At 44.1% G+C, this 18,359-nt stretch overlaps 1 protein-coding gene across 3 annotated transcripts in view; it reads right to left on the minus strand.

Annotated features, from left to right (window-relative positions):
- The window catches only part of KNL1 (kinetochore scaffold 1), a 288,270-nt gene that overhangs the window by 232,717 nt on the left and 37,194 nt on the right, over window positions 1-18,359 (minus strand). For all 3 annotated transcript variants that reach the window (XR_013264900.1, XM_077464895.1, XM_077464894.1), the window contains exon 3: window positions 2,748-2,787. Coding sequence is in view for 2 of the 3 variants with exons in the window: in XM_077464895.1 (XP_077321021.1) it covers window positions 2,748-2,787 (40 nt within the window). In the remaining variant the exon portion in view is untranslated. The remainder of the gene's footprint in view (window positions 1-2,747; window positions 2,788-18,359) is intronic.

Below are 18,359 nucleotides of genomic sequence, written 5' to 3' on the forward strand. Positions count from 1 at the left end.
AGTTTGTCTGCTAGTTCTACGCAGACAGGGGAGGCCTGTTTCTCTCCCAATTCGCGGTGCAAAAGTTTTGCCCACTCAGTCAGTGTCTGCGACACCAGTGCGGATGCCAGTACAGGTCGCACTGCTGACCCCATAAACAAGGAACGAGTCACCGCCTCGGCCTTCCTGTCTGTGGGATCCTTGCATGCAGGAGTCTCCTCAACCAGGATCGTGGTTACTTTATTTAACCTGGATACTGCCCCCCAGTATCCAGGTTAAATAAAGTAGTCCACGACCAGAGGAGCCGACCACTTTGAGAAGGCTTTCCTCAAAAGGGGTAACGCACAGCCATGTATTTGGGGGCGCAAAAGGTCTGTTGCAGGTGACCCCATTCCTTGTAATTGAACTTAAGATAAGTCAGATACGGGAACACCTTAGGTGAACATGCTGGCTTGCGGGACCCAAAAGGGACCGGTACATCAGCAGAGGGATCTGCTGGCTCCTGAATCTTCAGGGTATCACGCACAGCTGTGATAAGTGCTCCAACTTGCATTTTGTCGCGCACGGACCCAGATGGGGACTCATGCTCACTGTCAGAGCGGTCTGACAAGACAGAGCAGGGGTTACCGGCCTCAGCAGGACTCGAGTCTGCGTCAGAGCTCTCCCCAGAGGATGGGGGGGGGGGGGCCCAGGGGCCGCTTTTTAGCACCTTTCTTCCCACGTACCGCCTCTATCTTGGCAACAAGCAAATTGAGGACCGCCGTAAGGGTGTCCACAGGGACTGCGCAATCCGCAGTTGACCTGGTTGCAATTGCCTGGATTTTGGGGAAAGAAAAAAACAATGTTTCTGAAGCCATGCTGACCCTACCCTGTCTGCCACCTGAAGGGGGACTTGGGACAGTGACAGTCGCACCCTCCTGCTGCCGCTGACTGAGGGGCTCTAACCCACTGGACTCACCCCCCTGAGCAGTTCCACGCTGTATTACAGCAGTGCCTGTCGATCCCCAGCTCCCAGATGCAGAGATAGCAAACCTGTATCGGTGGCCGGCCGGTCGCACGATCGGTGAGCAATCTGACACGTGTCCAGAATCACAGGATAAACCTCCCAGCGCTCTGTGATGACTAAACAAGCTGAGGGCACAGGGACTGCTGATAGAGCACAAAAAAAACCTCGGTCTGGCTACAAGAAAATGGCCGCCAGTGTTCGAATAGAGAATCACTAGGAAAATAGCCGCTTGCAGCCAGAAGCATGTCTGACCCTTGCCCATACTTAAAATTGGCGCCGCTCAGCGCTATGAAAGGCTAGGGAAAACATGTGGCAGACAGCGCTGCACCAACACAGGGGCAGACCACAGACATCCAGCGGGACCAAGCTGCAGGACCAAGCTGCAGGACCAAGCTGCAGGACCCAGACACCTCAGTACAGCTAAACCCCCAGGTGAGAGCCCAGGGCACACACACACGTGACGCTCAGCATCATGGGAGAAGGGGAGTTAGGAACCGGGGAGAGGAGAGGGGCCCCCCGAATCGACATCCCAGGGAATGTTCAGCTGCTCCAGGGAGAGCTTTACTTACCAGTCCTGAAGAGCTGGGGGACATCCCATGGTAGTAAACTCCTGATCGGTACAGGGAAGACTACTGGCCCAGCATACTGTGAAGCAGACATCAGTAGCCCGGTCATATGTATGCCTCGGAACATAAAGCTCACCAACCACCTCTGGAGCTGAGGTATGTTGTGGCCTGCCGAGCCGTAGCTGCGACCTGCACATGCTCGATGGCCGGACTGGGGAGACTACAAGGATAAGTGAACCAGCCTGAATAATTCATCTTGCGCAAAATGCCAAGCTTATGCATACAAAAAAAAAAATTAAGGATTTATGGGCCTGCAGGGTTCCTAGGTGCATCTCCTTCACTAGGCAAAATAAAAGTTCTGAAGTGTTATGTTACAACTTTGCCTAGTAATCTTCAGTGATATTGGAGCACATTTCAGGACCTCCTTCAGGGGTGGGGTTACGGTCATGGCTATTACAAGGGGGGTACACCGCTGATGTTTTCTTTACCCTTCTGGTGATTAAACCATCCCGTATATACAAAACCTTACTCTTAAGGCCCGTACACACACACACACACACACACACACACACACACACACACACACACAATCTGACTTTTTGACAACAAACATGCAAATTAGCCCTTTTGGAGCAACAGCCAACCGTGTGTACACTCCATCTGACAAACTTTTTAATAGACTTGTTGGCTGTGCAAAACGGACATAAGTCCGATAGTGTGTACACAAAACCATCGGACTTTTGTACAAAGTACAAACACGCATGCTCAGAACTAATGCAAAAGATCAGACAATACAGAAGTTGACCAAAGGTGGCGTTGGAGTAATTAAACATCCTCTTTTGAAGCGTCATCGGTACGTTGAAACGTCACTACGTTCATGTTTGTTGCCAAAAGTCTGATCGTGTGTATGCAACACAAACTTACAGCCAATGCCCTTTGTACAAAAGTCCACGGGAAAGTTGGTACAAAGCCTGATCATGTGTATGAGGCTTAAGGATGTCCCAGGGCCATAATTAAACTGATTGCTGGCCTTTTTTGAAGAGAGATCATAAATTCAAGTCCATATTAAATCGCTCCTGTGCAATTTGTGATAAAATGTTGGGTACTCAAAGTGAAATGTTTGAAAATAATCTTAGTCCATTTATAGACACACCACAGGAAGAGTAAAAGGACTAAGCGTCTAACAGTATAATTACCGAGGAAATTCGTCTCCGACTTCTTCGTTCAGTTAGGTCACTTAAAAAGAAATAAAAATAAAAATTACAATCTACAGAGATTTTCTTTTGCATTAAAGCAAAAAACAATATCAAAAACTGACAATATGTCCATTACACTTGTGGGGTAGGGGGAACAGTAAAACATGCGTTAGAGCTTTGTATTTACTGTACCCCAACCACTACCCCTTAAGCTGTAAGACAGGGTTTTGCAACAGTTTGAAAAGACAGGAAAAAAAAAAAAAAAAAAAAAAAAAAAAAAAGGAAAATCTGAATACAAGTTAAACTATATACAGTAAATTCCCACAAGACAAAAAAATAAAATATACGTGACCAGTCCCTCATGTCAAAACCCCAATCACCAGGTCTGGCAAACACTGTTTGCTTTACAAAGTACTACTGCTTACTGGCTCACAAGAGATGCACTGCATTGGGCTGCACATTAGAGCACCTGGAGGCAATCATTTTTCAAGAGCCTGGCAATTATATGATTAGAGGTATACAGTGTAAAGCCGTCCATAGATTGAGTGATTTTCTTTCCTGCAACCATCCCTGCCCGGAGAACACAGTGACTACTGCTAGCAGCTATAGCCACTGGAAATATACACACACACACACAGATTGATGAACTTGACTATAATCAGCCTACCACTACACGGTTTGAAGCTTGACTGGTTCAGCAGGTAGATTTGAACTGTCTGTCTATGGTCAGCTTAATACCTACAACACCGTGTACAGGGTGGAGTATTGTATATAATGTGCAGAGAAAACAAAGCATGTGGTTGTCTAGAAAGAGTATGCTATGAATAAGGCAACATTGCTTTTGGCAGTGCAGAGTGTGCAAAAAATAGGAGTGCTTAGCTGGGCGATTCCACTGAGAATACATAAGCTTTTCTAGTAATGAATGGACAGGAAAGGCACGCAAGGCTTGAGGAGGCTTTAGTGAAACCAAACAGGAAGTGGGCTCTTCAACCGACTCCATTAAAAAAAGGTAGCTTAAATGTGGCACGATTATGTAGAAAACAGCCGCGCTTATGGAAAATAACACAATAGATAGGAAGATAAATACGTGCTATCGCACTACCAAAAAGTTTTTTTGTTTATTCATTTTTATTTTTATCAAGGGGTTGCTGCCTCCCTAAATACACGGGCTTTGATCAAAAGACCGTGTTATAAGATGAATAATTAATGTGGGCTACTGGCGCTACAATCTATATATTCAAAATATTAAGATTATTAAAAATACCGTTAGTGGCCCTCAGGCCTAAAATATAACTAAATGTATTTAATACACCTCATATCAACTGGTGTGGGTTAAACGAAACCAATCCCTTAATGATTAATCCAAAAAATTAGTGATTTTCTATCTGAACCCCAACAAAGGGGTATGTATAATGGAGGAAAAACTAATTTCCCCTAATATTTCAACATGAAGTGAATAATCTATATATACCAATTATATGTGAACAATATACAAATTAGTGCAAAATTAATTCCAAAATTAGTGAAAACCTATGAAAATTATTCCCCATACATGGGAAGTGTATCAGCTTAAAGACCCAATTATAATAAAACTAAAAACAGAACAAAAGAACCACAGGATAAAAAAAAAAAACAAAGAAACGTGAAAAACCTAGACCAGTTTTAAAAAACAAAAATAGTCCACAATAATTCTTCTGTCAAGTGTCCACAAATGTGCAAATTTTCTGCTTCAGGAGAAAAAGGAGGTGACTTGTGATCATGAATGCTTATTGGTGACTTCCGTGCTCATTCCCCCTCATGGGTCCCCACTCACCAGATCCACGCACCCCCTAATGCAGTGTTTCTCAAATCCAGTCCTGAGCCGCCCCCCTCCCCCCCCCCCCCAACAGGTCATGTTTTCAGGTTTTCCATTATTTTTCACAGGTGATTTGATCAGTTTCACTGCCTTAGCAATTACCACAGCTATTTCATCTGAGGGAAATCCTGAAAACATGACCTGTTGGGGGGGCCTGAGGACTGGATTTGAGAAACACTGCCCTAATGGGTTATAAGCATGTAGGTTCTATTCCACTTTACTATTGGGGATTCCACCGCTCGGCTTTGTCTTCCAAGTTCTTCCACAGGATTTGTACGTTATAAAAGGAAAAACCAATCTTGTATCCGGTGGTAGTTCCTCAAAAGGGAAAGAAACCAACTCTCATGGTGTAGTATGTCGGGTATCCAGAAAAAAAAAAAAAAAAACTTTGTTGGGGGGGGGGGAAACAGGCTATTGCCACATTATATTATACTCTTTACAGTGCTATATTGAAAATAGTGGGAGGACTATAGCCACCAATTAAAAAAATTATGTTTTATTGCAAAAAAAAAAAAAAAAAAAAAAAATTATAATCAAAAAGTTTTACAGATCTAACAAACAATACAAAAAAAAAAAAAAATCTCACAAATCCATCATGTATAGCCTATTGTAAAGCAGTTTCACTCCTTATTCAATGGGGAACTAGACTCCATATCCTCCAGAGTGCCACTATCTAGATGTGTTCTATCCCCATGGGAGCTGCTTAACCAAGATGTTAAGGCTATTACGGAATGAATTCAAAAATAAAATAAAACTTAGTAAAAAATGATGAATTATAATTTATAAAATCCTTGGCGCCTTAGCGCTAAAAGAAAGAAAGTCACCAGCTTGCTAAATCAAAACAGACCCCCTCGAGCGAGCGGCGTGCGTTCCAATGGGTCAGGCGAGCAGGAAGCGACGTAGTGTTGCGTAATGACGCTGTACGCGTTTCGTCAGAGACGTCTTCAGCAGCGATACTACGCACACACACACACACACACACACACACACACACACACACTAGCGTATTTGAAGGCGGCCATCCCTCCCACTCCCGGACACCAGCCAATCCACAGCCAGGGTGGGGGGCACGGTTTTTCTCCACCTCCTTCCTAAACTTAAAACAATAACATTACTGCGGGCAGGACGAGTTTGTTTAACCACTTGCCGACCGCCGCACGCCGATGTACGTCGGCAGAATGGCACGGGCAGGCATAAGGGCTTACATGTACGTCCTTGCCTGCCCGCCGGTCGGGGGCCCGATCGGGCCCCCGCCCGGTGCCTGCGGCGGTCGGTATTCGTTCGGGAGCGATCCCGGACGAGGGGACGGCCATTCATTCATGGCCACCCCCTCTCGATCGCTCCCGGCGAATGAAAATGTCCGGTGACATCACTTCCTCTCCTGTAATGTAAACACAGGAGAGGAAGTGATGTATTCTCTCCTCCGTGTCGGTATTTTTCGTTCCGGCACCGAGGAGAGAGGTTCGGTGAGTTGCACCAACACACCCCACATACAGTAGAACATGCCAGGCACACTCACACCCCCCTTTTACCCCCGATCACCCCCCAATTACCCCTCCCCCCCAGTCACAGTGACACCAATTGCTTTTTTTTTTTTTTTTGCATTGGTGTCATTTGTGACTAATAACTGTTAGGGCAGTTAGGGTTAGCCCCCTTTAGTTCTAATGTGCCCCCCTAACCCCCCCAATAAAGGTTTAACCCCGTGATCACCCACCGTCGCCAGTGTCACTAAGGCTGGGTTCACATTGCAGCGGTTTATGAGAACGAATGTGATTCGCACCGCACTGCAGTGCAAATCACATCCGATCTCTGTGCGATTCGAGTTCAGCCATACAGATAGTATGGCTGAATTCGTGTCGCACCCGCCGCAAACTCGCACGGGACCCTTTTTTTGGTCCGCAGCAGAATCGGATCGCATGGGTGTTCACACCATGCGATCCGAGTTTGCAGATCGCACTGCGATATGCAAACTGATCTGGGGGTGTCATTAACATTTCACTGACACTCCCAGCAGTTTGCATAGGGCAGTGTGAACTGCCGCCGGGAGGCATGTGATGCGGGAACCCGCCGCGCATTCGTGGCGTTCCCGCATCGCTCCAGTGTGAACCCAGCCTAATAAGCGATCGTTTTTCTGATCACTGTATTAGTGTCACAGGTGACGCTAGTTAGGCAGGTATTTAGGTTCGCCGCAGCTTTTTATAGCGCCAGGGACCCCCATATACTACCGCATAAAGCCCCCCGATTGCCCCCTAGTTAACCCTTTCACCAGTGATCACCATATAACTGTTACAGGTGACGCTGGTTGGTTAGTTATTTTTTTTATAGTTTCAGGGCACCTGCCATTTATTACCTAGTCTCACTAGTGTACCCCTAAATTTAGGGGTGTCTACTTTCCAAAATGGGGTCATTTGGGGGGGTTTGTGCCATCTTGGCATTTTATGGCCTTCAAAACTGTAATAGGTAGTGAGGAGTGAAGTCAAATATTTACGCCCTTAGAAAACCTGAAGGCGGTTCTTGGCTTTCGGGGCCCCGTACGCGGCTAGGCTCCCAAAAAGTCCCACATATGTGGTATCCCCGTACTCAGGAGAAGCAGCAGAATTTATTTTGGGGTGTCATTTCACATATGCCCATAGCATGTGTGAGCAATATATATCATTTAGTGACAACTTTGTGTTAAAAAAAAAAATAAAAAAATAAAAAAAAAAAAATTTTTTTTTGTCATTATTCAATCGCTTGAGGCAAAAAAATAAAATATTCAATGGGCTCAACATGCCACTTATCAATTTCCTTAGGGTGTCTACTTTCCAAAATGGGGTCATTTGGGGGGGTTTTGTACTGCCCTGCCATTTTAGCACCTCAAGAAATGAGATAGGCAGTCGTAAACTAAAAGCTGCGTAAATTCCAGAAAACGTACCTTAGTTTGTAGATGTGACAACTTTTGCGCAAACCAATAAATATACAATTATTGACTTTTTTTTTAACAAAGACATGTGGCTGAATACATTTTGGCCTAAATGTATGACTAAAATTGAGTTTATTGGATTTTTCTAATAACAAAAAGTAGAAAATATCATTTTTTTCAAAATTTGCGGTCTTTTTACGTTTATATCGCAAAAAATAAAAATCGCAGAGGCAATCAAATACCATCAAAAGAAAGCTCTATTTGTGGGAAGAAAAGGACGCAAATTTTGTTTGGGTACAACATTGCATGACCGCGCAATTACCAGTTAAAGCAGCGCAGTGCCAAATTGTAAAAAGACCTCTGGTCATTTACCAGCAAAATGGTCCGGTCTGAAGGTGGTTAAGTAACTCCTAGATCACATTATTTGAACGTATAAACTATTTAGAGATGTCATAAAAATAAATTCATTCTTTATGTGTTTACCGTATTTAACTTTTTACAGCAAAATAGAAAACAATAAAAGAGGCTCAAAGGGTTAGAACACTTACAAACTACTTTCTATTTTTGTCATATTCTCATTAACATTATATACGTTTCCCGTACTACACACCTATTTCTAATGAATATTTTTTTATTTGTGTTTTATCTATCCCTCTTATTTATTATGGGGCTCACATGGTTAATCTAAATGCTCACTTAGTGTCCTTTGAAGCCTCAAGGGTATTAGTTCTTATTTCCCTGAACCAGATATTACCCTGTAAAACTCCAATGGAAAAAATGTTTTATAAATAATTATACATGTTAGGCATGAGGGGCAGGTAAAATATCCTGATGTTCTTGCAGGGTCATTATCTTCATATCCTGCCTCACTTACAATTTTAGGTCCTGTATTTTACATTTACCTAGTGTCCCATAATATGCTTAAAACTTATTGCCTTTAACAACTATCAGTGTTGAACCACATCTGCTGTTAATTTTAATTTGAACTTGTCCAACTCAGATATTACCTTGTAAAAAGGTCTAAAGGGGTGATTTTCACCATTTAGACGAACCAGATACTATCTTGTAAAGCTCCTTTGGGAATTTGACTCATACATAGAAGCCCCAACTCGGGGAAGATTTTCTCATCACAGCCAGCTTAAGAGACATTTTTATATACAATACATCCCCCATTCCTTTTATGGGTTTGCTATGAAACAGTTAAGATCTGTGTCAATATTCAGCCCTTTTGGGGCTAAAGTATTTAATCTATATATCCAGCTAGTCTCGTTCTGTGAAATTAAGGTGGTCATATTCCCTCCCCTCCAATTTTGTTTTATACAATCAATTCCATAGAACACTAAATTCGAGGGGTCTCGTTGATGAAATAAATCAAAGTGCCTTGATACATTATGATTGGGGAACCCCTTTCTGATGTTCTTAATATGTTCCCTTATTCGTATGTACAATGGTCTGGTGGTTCTGCCCACATTGTAGATTGCAGGGACATTCCAGCACATATGTCACGTGTATACTCCGGCACGTAATAAGTTCTCTAATTTTGTATTCTGTATGATCTATTTTAGATCTAAAAGTCTTCTTCCTTCGGGGTTGGGGTTTACTAACCCTGCAAGCCAGACATTTGTTGCATTTGTAGAAGCCTTTCAGTTCTTCTAAAAATTTAGTAGGTTTAGGGCCATCAATCACGTTATGTGCTAAAAGATTACGTAATGTGGAGGCTCTCCTATAGATGAATTTAGTTTTTTTTGGGAGGATCGCTGATAGAACTTTGTCCTCTTGAAGAATAGGCCAGTATCTTTTCACTATTTTTTCTATTACATGGTATTGTGTATTGTATCCAGTGATAAATGCCAGATCAAATTCCCACTTTTCCTTCTTAGATTTCTTTATTAGGGTGTTCCCATTTATACTTCCAACTTCATTTTTAATCTTAACTAGAGATTCATATTTGTATCCCTTTTCCACAAATTGTGCAACTAGCTTGTCTGCTTGGAAAGAAAAATCCTCTGAGTTACAATTCCTCCGTATCCTTAGAAGTTGCCCCTTTGGGATATTTGCTTTCCATTTTGGATGATGACAGCTCGAAGTTGGAATATAGCTATTCTTATCTGTCTCTTTAAAAAAAGTTTTAGTATGAAGGCCATCCTCTTTTTTGAAAATGTCTAAGTCCAGAAACTCTATTTTCTGCTCATTGTATTTCCCACTAAAGGTTAAGCCATATTTATTGTTCAGGCTTACAAGAAATCTCTCAAATGTTTCTGGAGTACCATCCCATAGGATCACAAGATCATTGATGTATCGCCGGAAGAGTTTTATCTGGGGTATGTTCTTCAAATATATGTGCTCTTCTTCCCACATATTCATAAGAAGGTCGGCAACACTTGGTGCATAACGTGCACCCATGGTTACTCCTATGGTCTGTACATAATAATGATGTCCATACCAAAAGTAGTTACAGGCCATGGCCATCCTTAAGCCCTCAACAATATACTGCACTTGTTCTCGTTTCATATTCGTATGCTCATATAGGGCTTTTTCCACTCCTGTTAAACCATCCTCCTGCGCGATACTAGTGTATAATGAATTTACATCTATGGTTGCTAGTAGATACTTTTCTGTGCCTTTAATATTGCTCAATTGTTCTATAAGCTGGGCACTGTCTCTCAAGTAGGATTTTCCCTTCAGCACCAGCGGTTTCAAGAAGGTATCTAGGTACTCTCCTAATCTTAAAAAACGGAATTGATAGCGCTTATGATTGGTCTTCCTGGTGGTTTATTTAATCTTTTATGTATTTTGGGGTTATAATACATAACAGGTGTTTTCGTAGAATTTGACACCAGATATTCAGCTTCTTTATCATTAACCAGTTGCCGACCGCCGCACGACGATGTACGTCGATAGCATGGCACGGGCAGGCATATTGGCGTACATGTACGTCCCTTGCCTCCCGCGGGTCGGGGGCCCGATCGGGCCCCCGCCCGGTGCCTGCGGCGGTCGGTATTCGTGCGGGAGCGATCCCGGACGAGGGGACGGCCATTCGTTCATGGCCACCCCCTCGCGATCGCTCCCGACGAATAGGAATCCCCCGTGACATCACTTCCTCTCCTGTAATGTAAACACAGGAGAGGAAGTGATGTATTCTCTCCTCCGTGTCGGTATTTTTCGTTCCGACACGGAGGAGAGCGGATCGGTGAGTTGCACCAACACTCTACACACACAGTAGAACATGCCAGGCACACTCACACCCCCCCTTTACCCCCCGATCACCCCCCCCCAATTACCCCTGCCCCCCAGTCACAGTGACACCAATGTCATTTTTTTTTTTTTTTTTTTTTTTTTTTTTTTTGCATTGGTGTCATTTGTGACTGTAATAACTGTTAGGGCAGTTAGAGTTAGCCCCCTTTAGTTCTAATGTACCCCCCTAACCCCCCCAATAAAGGTTTAACCCCGTGATCACCCCCCGTCGCCAGTGTCACTAAGGCTGGGTTCACATTGCAGCGGTTTATGAGAACGAATGTGATTCGCACCGCACTGCAGTGCAAATCACATCCGATCTCTGTGCGATTCGAGTTCAGCCATTCACCGCACCCGCCGCACCCGCCACACCCGCCGCACCCACCGCAAATTCGCACGGGACCCTTTTTTGGCTCGCAGCAGAATCGGATCGCATGGGTGTTCACACCATGCGATCCGAGTTTGCAGATCGCACTGCGATATGCGAACTGATCTGGGGGTGTCAGTAACATTTCACTGACACTCCCAGCAGTTCGCATAGGGCAGTGTGAACTGCCGCCGGGAGGCATGCGATGCGGGAACCCGCCGCGGATTTGCGGCGTTTCCGCATCGCTCCAGTGTGAACCCAGCCTAATAAGCGATCATTTTTCTGATCGCCGTATTAGTGTCACAGGTGACGCTAGTTAGGCAGGTAGGTATTTAGGTTCGCCGCAGCTTTTTATAGCGCCGGGGACCCCCATATACTACCGCATAAAGCCCCCTGATTGCCCCCTAGTTAACCCTTTCACCAGTGATCACCATATAACTGTTACAGGTGACGCTGGTTGGTTAGTTATTTTTTATAGTTTCAGGGCACCCGCCATTTATTACCTAATAAAGGTTTAACCCCCTGATCACCCGGCGGGTGTCATTTGTGACTAATAACTGTTAGGGCAGTTAGGGTTAGCCCCCTTTAGTTCTAAGGTACCCCCCTAACCCCCCCAATAAAGGTTTAACCCCGTGATCACCCCCCGTCGCCAGTGTCACTAAGGCTGGGTTCACATTGCAGCGGTTTATGAGAACGGATGTGATTCGCACCGCACTGCAGTGCAAATCACATCCGATCTCTGTGCGATTCGAGTTCAGCCATTCGCCGCACCCGCCACACCCGCCGCAAATTCGCACGGGACCCTTTTTTTGGCCCGCAGCAGAATCGGATCGCATGGGTGTTCACACCATGCGATCCGAGTTTGCAGATCGCACTGCGATATGCGAACTGATCTGGGGGTGTCAGTAACATTTCACTGACACTCCCAGCAGTTCGCATAGGGCAGTGTGAACTGCCGCCGGGAGGCATGCGATGCGGGAACCCGCCGCGCATTCGTGGCGTTCCCGCATCGCTCCAGTGTGAACCCAGCCTAATAAGCGATCGTTTTTCTGATCGCTGTATTAGTGTCACAGGTGACGCTAGTTAGGCAGGTAGGTATTTAGGTTCGCCGCAGCTTTTTATAGCGCCAGGGACCCCCATATACTACCGCATAAAGCCCCCTGATTGCCCCCTAGTTAACCCTTTCACCAGTGATCACCATATAACTGTTACAGGTGACGCTGGTTGGTTAGTTATTTTTTTATAGTTTCAGGGCACCCGCCATTTATTACCTAGTCTCACTAGTGTACCCCTAAATTTAGGGGTGTCTACTTTCCAAAATGGGGTCATTTGGGGGGGGTTTGTGCCATCTTGGCATTTTATGGCCTTCAAAACTGTAACGCCCTTAGAAAGCCTGAAGGCGGTGCTTGGTTTTCGGGGCCCCGTACGCGGCTAGGCTCCCAAAAAGTCCCACATATGTGGTATCCCCGTACTCAGGAGAAGCAGCAGAATTTATTTTGGGGTGTCATTTCACATATGCCCATGGCATGCGTGAGCAATATATCATTTAGTGACAACTTTGTGAAAAAAAAAAAAAAAAAAAAAAAAAGTTTGTAATTTTCCCGCAACTTGTGGCAAAATATAAAATATTCCATGAACTCAACATGCCTCTCAGCAAATAGCTTGGGGTGTCTACTTTCTAAAATGGGGTCATTTGTGGGGGTTTTGTGCCATCTTGGCATTTTATGGCCTTCAAAACTGTAATAGGTAGTGAGAAGTGAACTCAAATGTACGCCCTTAGAAAGCCTGAAGGCGGTGCTTGGTTTTCGGGGCCCCGTACGCGGCTAGGCTCCCAAAAAGTCCCACATATGTGGTATCCCCGTACTCAGGAGAAGCAGCAGAATTTATTTTGGGGTGTTATTTCACATACGCCCATAGCATGTGTGAGCAATATATCATTTAGTGACAACTTTGTGTAAAAAAAAAAAAAATTTTTTTTTTTGTCATTATTCAATCGCTTGAGGCAAAAAAATAAAATATTCAATGGGCTCAACATGCCTCTTATCAATTTCCTTAGGGGGTCTACTTTCCAAAATGGGGTCATTTGGGGGGGTTTTGTACTGCCCTGCCATTTTAGCACCTCAAGAAATGAGATAGGCAGTCGTAAACTAAAAGCTGCGTAAATTGCAGAAAACGTACCTTAGTTTGTAGATGTGACAACTTTTGCGCAAACCAATAAATATACAATTATTGACTTTTTTTTTACCAAAGACATGTGGCTGAATACATTTTGGCCTAAATGTATGACTAAAATTGAGTTTATTGGATTTTTCTAATAACAAAAAGTAGAAAATATCATTTTTTTTCAAAATTTGCGGTCTTTTTACGTTTATATCGCAAAAAATAAAAATCGCAGAGGCAATCAAATACCATCAAAAGAAAGCTCTATTTGTGGGAAGAAAAGGACGCAAATTTTGTTTGGGTACAACATTGCATGACCGCGCAATTACCAGTTAAAGCAGCGCAGTGCCAAAGTGTAAAAAGACCTCTGGTCATTTACCAGCAAAATGGTCCGGTCTGAAAGTGGTTAAGGATGCCCATTTGTTGCCCTTTTCTTACATAGACTTTCAACTTCTCTTCATATCCAAGTTTAAGATTACCACGTAGTTTCTTATATGCGTTTTCTGTCTTCAATAGGTTTTCCATTTCTTCTTGGTAAGCTTTTTTATCCAAGATTACTAGGCCACCCCCTTTATCTGCGGGCCTTATCACTACTTCATTATCCCCTAGCTTTTTTATCGTTTTCCATATTTTGTTTGATTTCTTCTTACTATGATCCTTAAGTTTCCTCAGGTCATTTTCTACCATCTTGCTGAACGCCGCCATACATTGGTTACCCGTTGTATTTGGATTGAGCACGGACTTGTTTTTCAATTCTGTTTGTGTATAAACCGATATTGGTCTTTTATTTTCTATATTGGCTGCAAAATGCTTTTTCAAGTTTAATTTCCTCATAATTTTTTTTAAATCTATGTAGGTCTCAAATTTGTCCAAATGTTTTTCCAGAGCATATTTTAATCCCAGATCCAAGATTTTCATTTCGTCTTCATTGAACTCCACTTTTTGCTTTAATTATATATACACCTTTTCCTATTAAGTTCTTCTTCTTCTCTTTCTTACTTAGTTACTTAAACAAACTCGTCCTGCCCACAGTAATGTTATTATTTTAAGTTTAGGAAGGAGGTGGAGAAAAACAGTGCCCCCACCCTGGCTGTGGATTGGCTGGTGTCCGGGAGTGGGAGGGATGGCCGCCTTCAAAGACGCTAGTGTGTGTGTGTGCGCATAGTATCGCTGCTGAAGACATCTGACGAAACGCGTACAGCGTCATTACGCACACTACGTCACTTCCGGCTCGCCTGACACATTGGAGCGCAGCTGGAACGCACGCCGCTCGCTCGAGGGGGTCTGTTTCGATTTAGCAAGCTGGTGACCTTCTTTTAGCGCTAAGGCGCCAAGGATTTTATAAATTATAATTCATAATTTTTTACCAAGTTTTATTTTATTTTTGAATTCATTCCGTAATAGCTTTACAATAGGCTATACATGATGGATTTGTGAGATTTTTTTTTTTTGTATTGTTTCTTATATCTGTAAATAACTTTTTTGATTTAAAAAAAAAAACTTTTATTATAAGTTTTTATTATTTTTGCAATAAAACATAATAATTTTTAAAATTAGTGGCTATAGTCCTCCCACTATTTTCAATATAGCCCTGTAAAGAGTATAATATAATGTAGCAATAGCCTGTTTCCCGCCCGCCCCCCCCCCCCCCCCCCCCCCCCCCAACAAAAAGTTTTCTGGATACCCGACATACTACACCATGAGAGTTGGTTTCTTTCCCTTTTGAGGAACTACCACCTGATAAAAGATTGTTTTTTCCTTTATAAACGTACAAATCCTGTGGAAGAACTTGGAAGACAAAGCCGAGCGGTGGAATCCCCAATAGTAAAGTGGAATAGAACCTACATGCTTATATAACCCATTAGGGGGTGCGTGGATTTGGCGAGTGGGGACCCATGAGAGGGAATGAGCACGGAAGTCACCAATAAGCATTCATGATCACAAAAGTCACCTCCTTTTCTCCTGAAGCAGAAAATTTGCACATTTGTGGACACTTGACAGAAGAATTATTGTGGACTATTTTTGTTATTTAACCACCTCGCACCCGCCCTATAGCCGAATGACGGCCGTTGAGCAGGCGCGTTCGTCCGGGTGGTCGTCCCTGGACGTCCTGATGTTTACTTCCACAATGTGCGCCGCCGCGGGTGCGCATCGCGGAAGTTCTGTGTTCGCCGTGTCCCCCGGGGCAGGCAAACACAGATCGCTGTAAACGGCCAATCACAGCGGCCGTTTACAGCGTGATTGGCGTGTCCAATGGGAGATGATCTCATATGTAAACATATGAGATCATCTCTCAGCGCCGCTCTCCCTCCTCGCACAGACAGTGTGAGAGGGGAGAGATGAACGGCTGCAGCGGCAGCCGTTCTGCCTCAAGTAAAAAATAAAATAAAAAGTGCCATCCTCCCCCCAGCAGTGCCATCCTCCACCCCAGTGCCACCTGTCGTCAGTGCCACCTGCCCCCAGTGCCATCCACCCCAGTGCCACCTGCCCCCAGTGCCATCCACCCCAGTGCCACCTGCCCCCAGTGCCATCCACGTCAGTGCCACCTGTCGTCAGTGCCACCTGTCGTCAGTGCCACCTGTCGTCAGTGCCACCTGTCGTCAGTGCCATCCACCCCAGTGCCACCCGTCGTCAGTGCCACCCACCCCAGTGCCACCTGCCCCCAGTGCCACCCGCCCCCAGTGCCACCCGCCCCCAGTGCCACCCGCCCCCAGTGCCACCCGCCCCCAGTGCCACCCGCCCCCAGTGCCACCCGCCCCCAGTGCCACCCGCCCCCAGTGCCACCCGCCCCCAGTGCCACCCGCCCCCAGTGCCACCCGCCCCCAGTGCCACCCGCCCCCAGTGCCACCCGCCCCCAGTGCCACGTGTCATTGTCCTGGTGCTTCAAAAGTAATAAATAGTCAACAAGTTAGATGTGTAATTTATGTTCCTAGAACACATGATGGCGCTACCTGCATCTCTATGTGGCCAGGCTGTGAAAAAGTCCCACACATGTGGTATTGTAATACTCAGGAGGAGTAGCAGAATTTTTTGGGGGGTGTCATTTGTGGTATACACATGCCATGTGAGAGAAATAACCTATTACAATGACAATTTTGTGGAAAAAAAAAATGAAAAATCTTAATTATGCAAAGAATTGTGGGAAAAAAATGACAACATCAAAAAGCTCACTATGCCTCTTACTAAATACCTTGGAATGACTACTTTCCAAAAAGGGGTCATTTGGGGGGTATTTGTACTTTCCTGACTTGTTCGGGTCACAAGAAGCGAGATAGGCCACCAGTACATCAGATGTGATAAATTTTGTGGGATTCGCACCACACCTTGTAGACTCTCTAACTTTCACAAAGACCAAATAATATCCACTAATTTGGGTTATTTTTACCAAAGATATGTAGCAGTATAAATTGTGGCCAAAATTTATAAAGAAAAAAAAAAAATGTATAATTTGCATAATTCTGTCACAGAAAAAAAGAAATATGCGTTTTTTTTTTCAAAATTTTCGGTCTTTTTTCATTTATAGCGCAAAAAATAAAAACCCCAGGGGTGATCAAATACCACCAAAAGAAAGCTCTATTTGTGGGAAAAAAAAAAAAAAAAAAGGACAAAAAATTCATTTGGGTACAGTGTTGCATGACTGAGTAATTGTCATTCAAATTTTGAGAGCACCGAAAGCTGAAAATTGGTCTGGGCAGGAAGGGTGTTTAAGTGCCCAGTAAGCAAATGGTTAAAACTGGTCTAGGTTTTTCACGTTTCTTTGTTTTTTTTATCCTGTGGTTCTTTTGTTCTGTTTTTAGTTTTATTATAATTAATTGGGTCTTTAAGCTGATACACTTCCCATGTATGGGGAATTCTTTTCATAGGTTTTCACAAATTTTGGAATTAATTTTGCACTAATTTGTATATTGTTCACATATAATTGGTATATATAGATTATTCACTTCATGTTGAAATATTAGGGGAAATTTGTTTTTCCTCCATGATACATACCCCTTTGTTGGGGTTCAGATAGAAAATTACAAATTTTTTGGATTAATAATTAAGGGATTGGTTTAGTTTAACCCACACCAGTTGATATGAGGTGTATTAAATACATTTAGATATATTTTAGGCCTGAGGGGCACTAACAGTATTTTAAATGTGGCACGGACCATTACAGTAAAAACATGTACCAGCAACTTCTCAGTATGTGAAGCTGAAGATCCTTCCCCACTTGACTCCTCGGAAGAGGAATCAGCCTGTTCACGGTCCCCTGAGGGGGGATTCATCTTCCTCCCACAGTTCCTCCGTTTGGGGATCCTGGGTGTTAAAAGGGGTCCAAAAAGGTTAAAGGAGGTTGTAAAGGCATTCTTTGCATGAAGATAAAAAAGCCCTCTCTGTCCAGCGATGTCCACGAGTGTCTCGGCCATCCGAGAGACACAGCAGTGGTGCCATTTGCTCTCGCTGAGATCAAAGTCAGCTAGTCAATCAGCAGAGAAGGCAGGGCTGAATGGACACAGGGGAGCTGTGACTCGGCTTGGGTGCCCCCATAGGAAGCTGCTTGCTGTGGGGGCACTCAACAGGAGAGAGAGGCCAGGATCACAGAAGATGGACCCGAGGAGGGGGATCCAGGATGCTCTATGCAAATCCACTGCAACAGAGCAGGCAAGTATATATTTTAGTATATTATTAGATTTATGACAAGTTGCATTGTGTTTTTCCCCTACTTCATGACAAGGGAAATCCCATTATTTTCAATGGGACTCCATACAGTGCAACTTTGGAAAAAAAGTTTTCTGTACTAGACTGCAGCAATTTCAGCTTTGTTATCTGAGAAGTGGCATCAGCATTGGGCCCTTTCACATGGGACGGACTCCGCCAAGAACCAGCCTGCTCAGCTGGGAACCTGTCCGCTAAACCTCACTGAGCAGGCGGATGGTTTGCAACTGACTGCACTGGTGTGAACTATGCCATTGGAAACCATACTCTCTCTGCATCAAAAAACACACTTGACTAAGTGAACTGGCCACTTCAGCACAACCTCAAAGCTGCATTTTAGTGCGCTTTAGGTCTTCGATTGCGAGTCTCGTGAATTAAATGCAACAGCAGTCAATA

Source organism: Lithobates pipiens, unplaced genomic scaffold (assembly GCF_037356315.1).
Source record: "Lithobates pipiens isolate NorthernLeopardFrog02 unplaced genomic scaffold, aLitPip1_a1.2 Scaffold_30, whole genome shotgun sequence".
Lineage (NCBI taxonomy): Eukaryota > Metazoa > Chordata > Amphibia > Anura > Ranidae > Lithobates > Lithobates pipiens.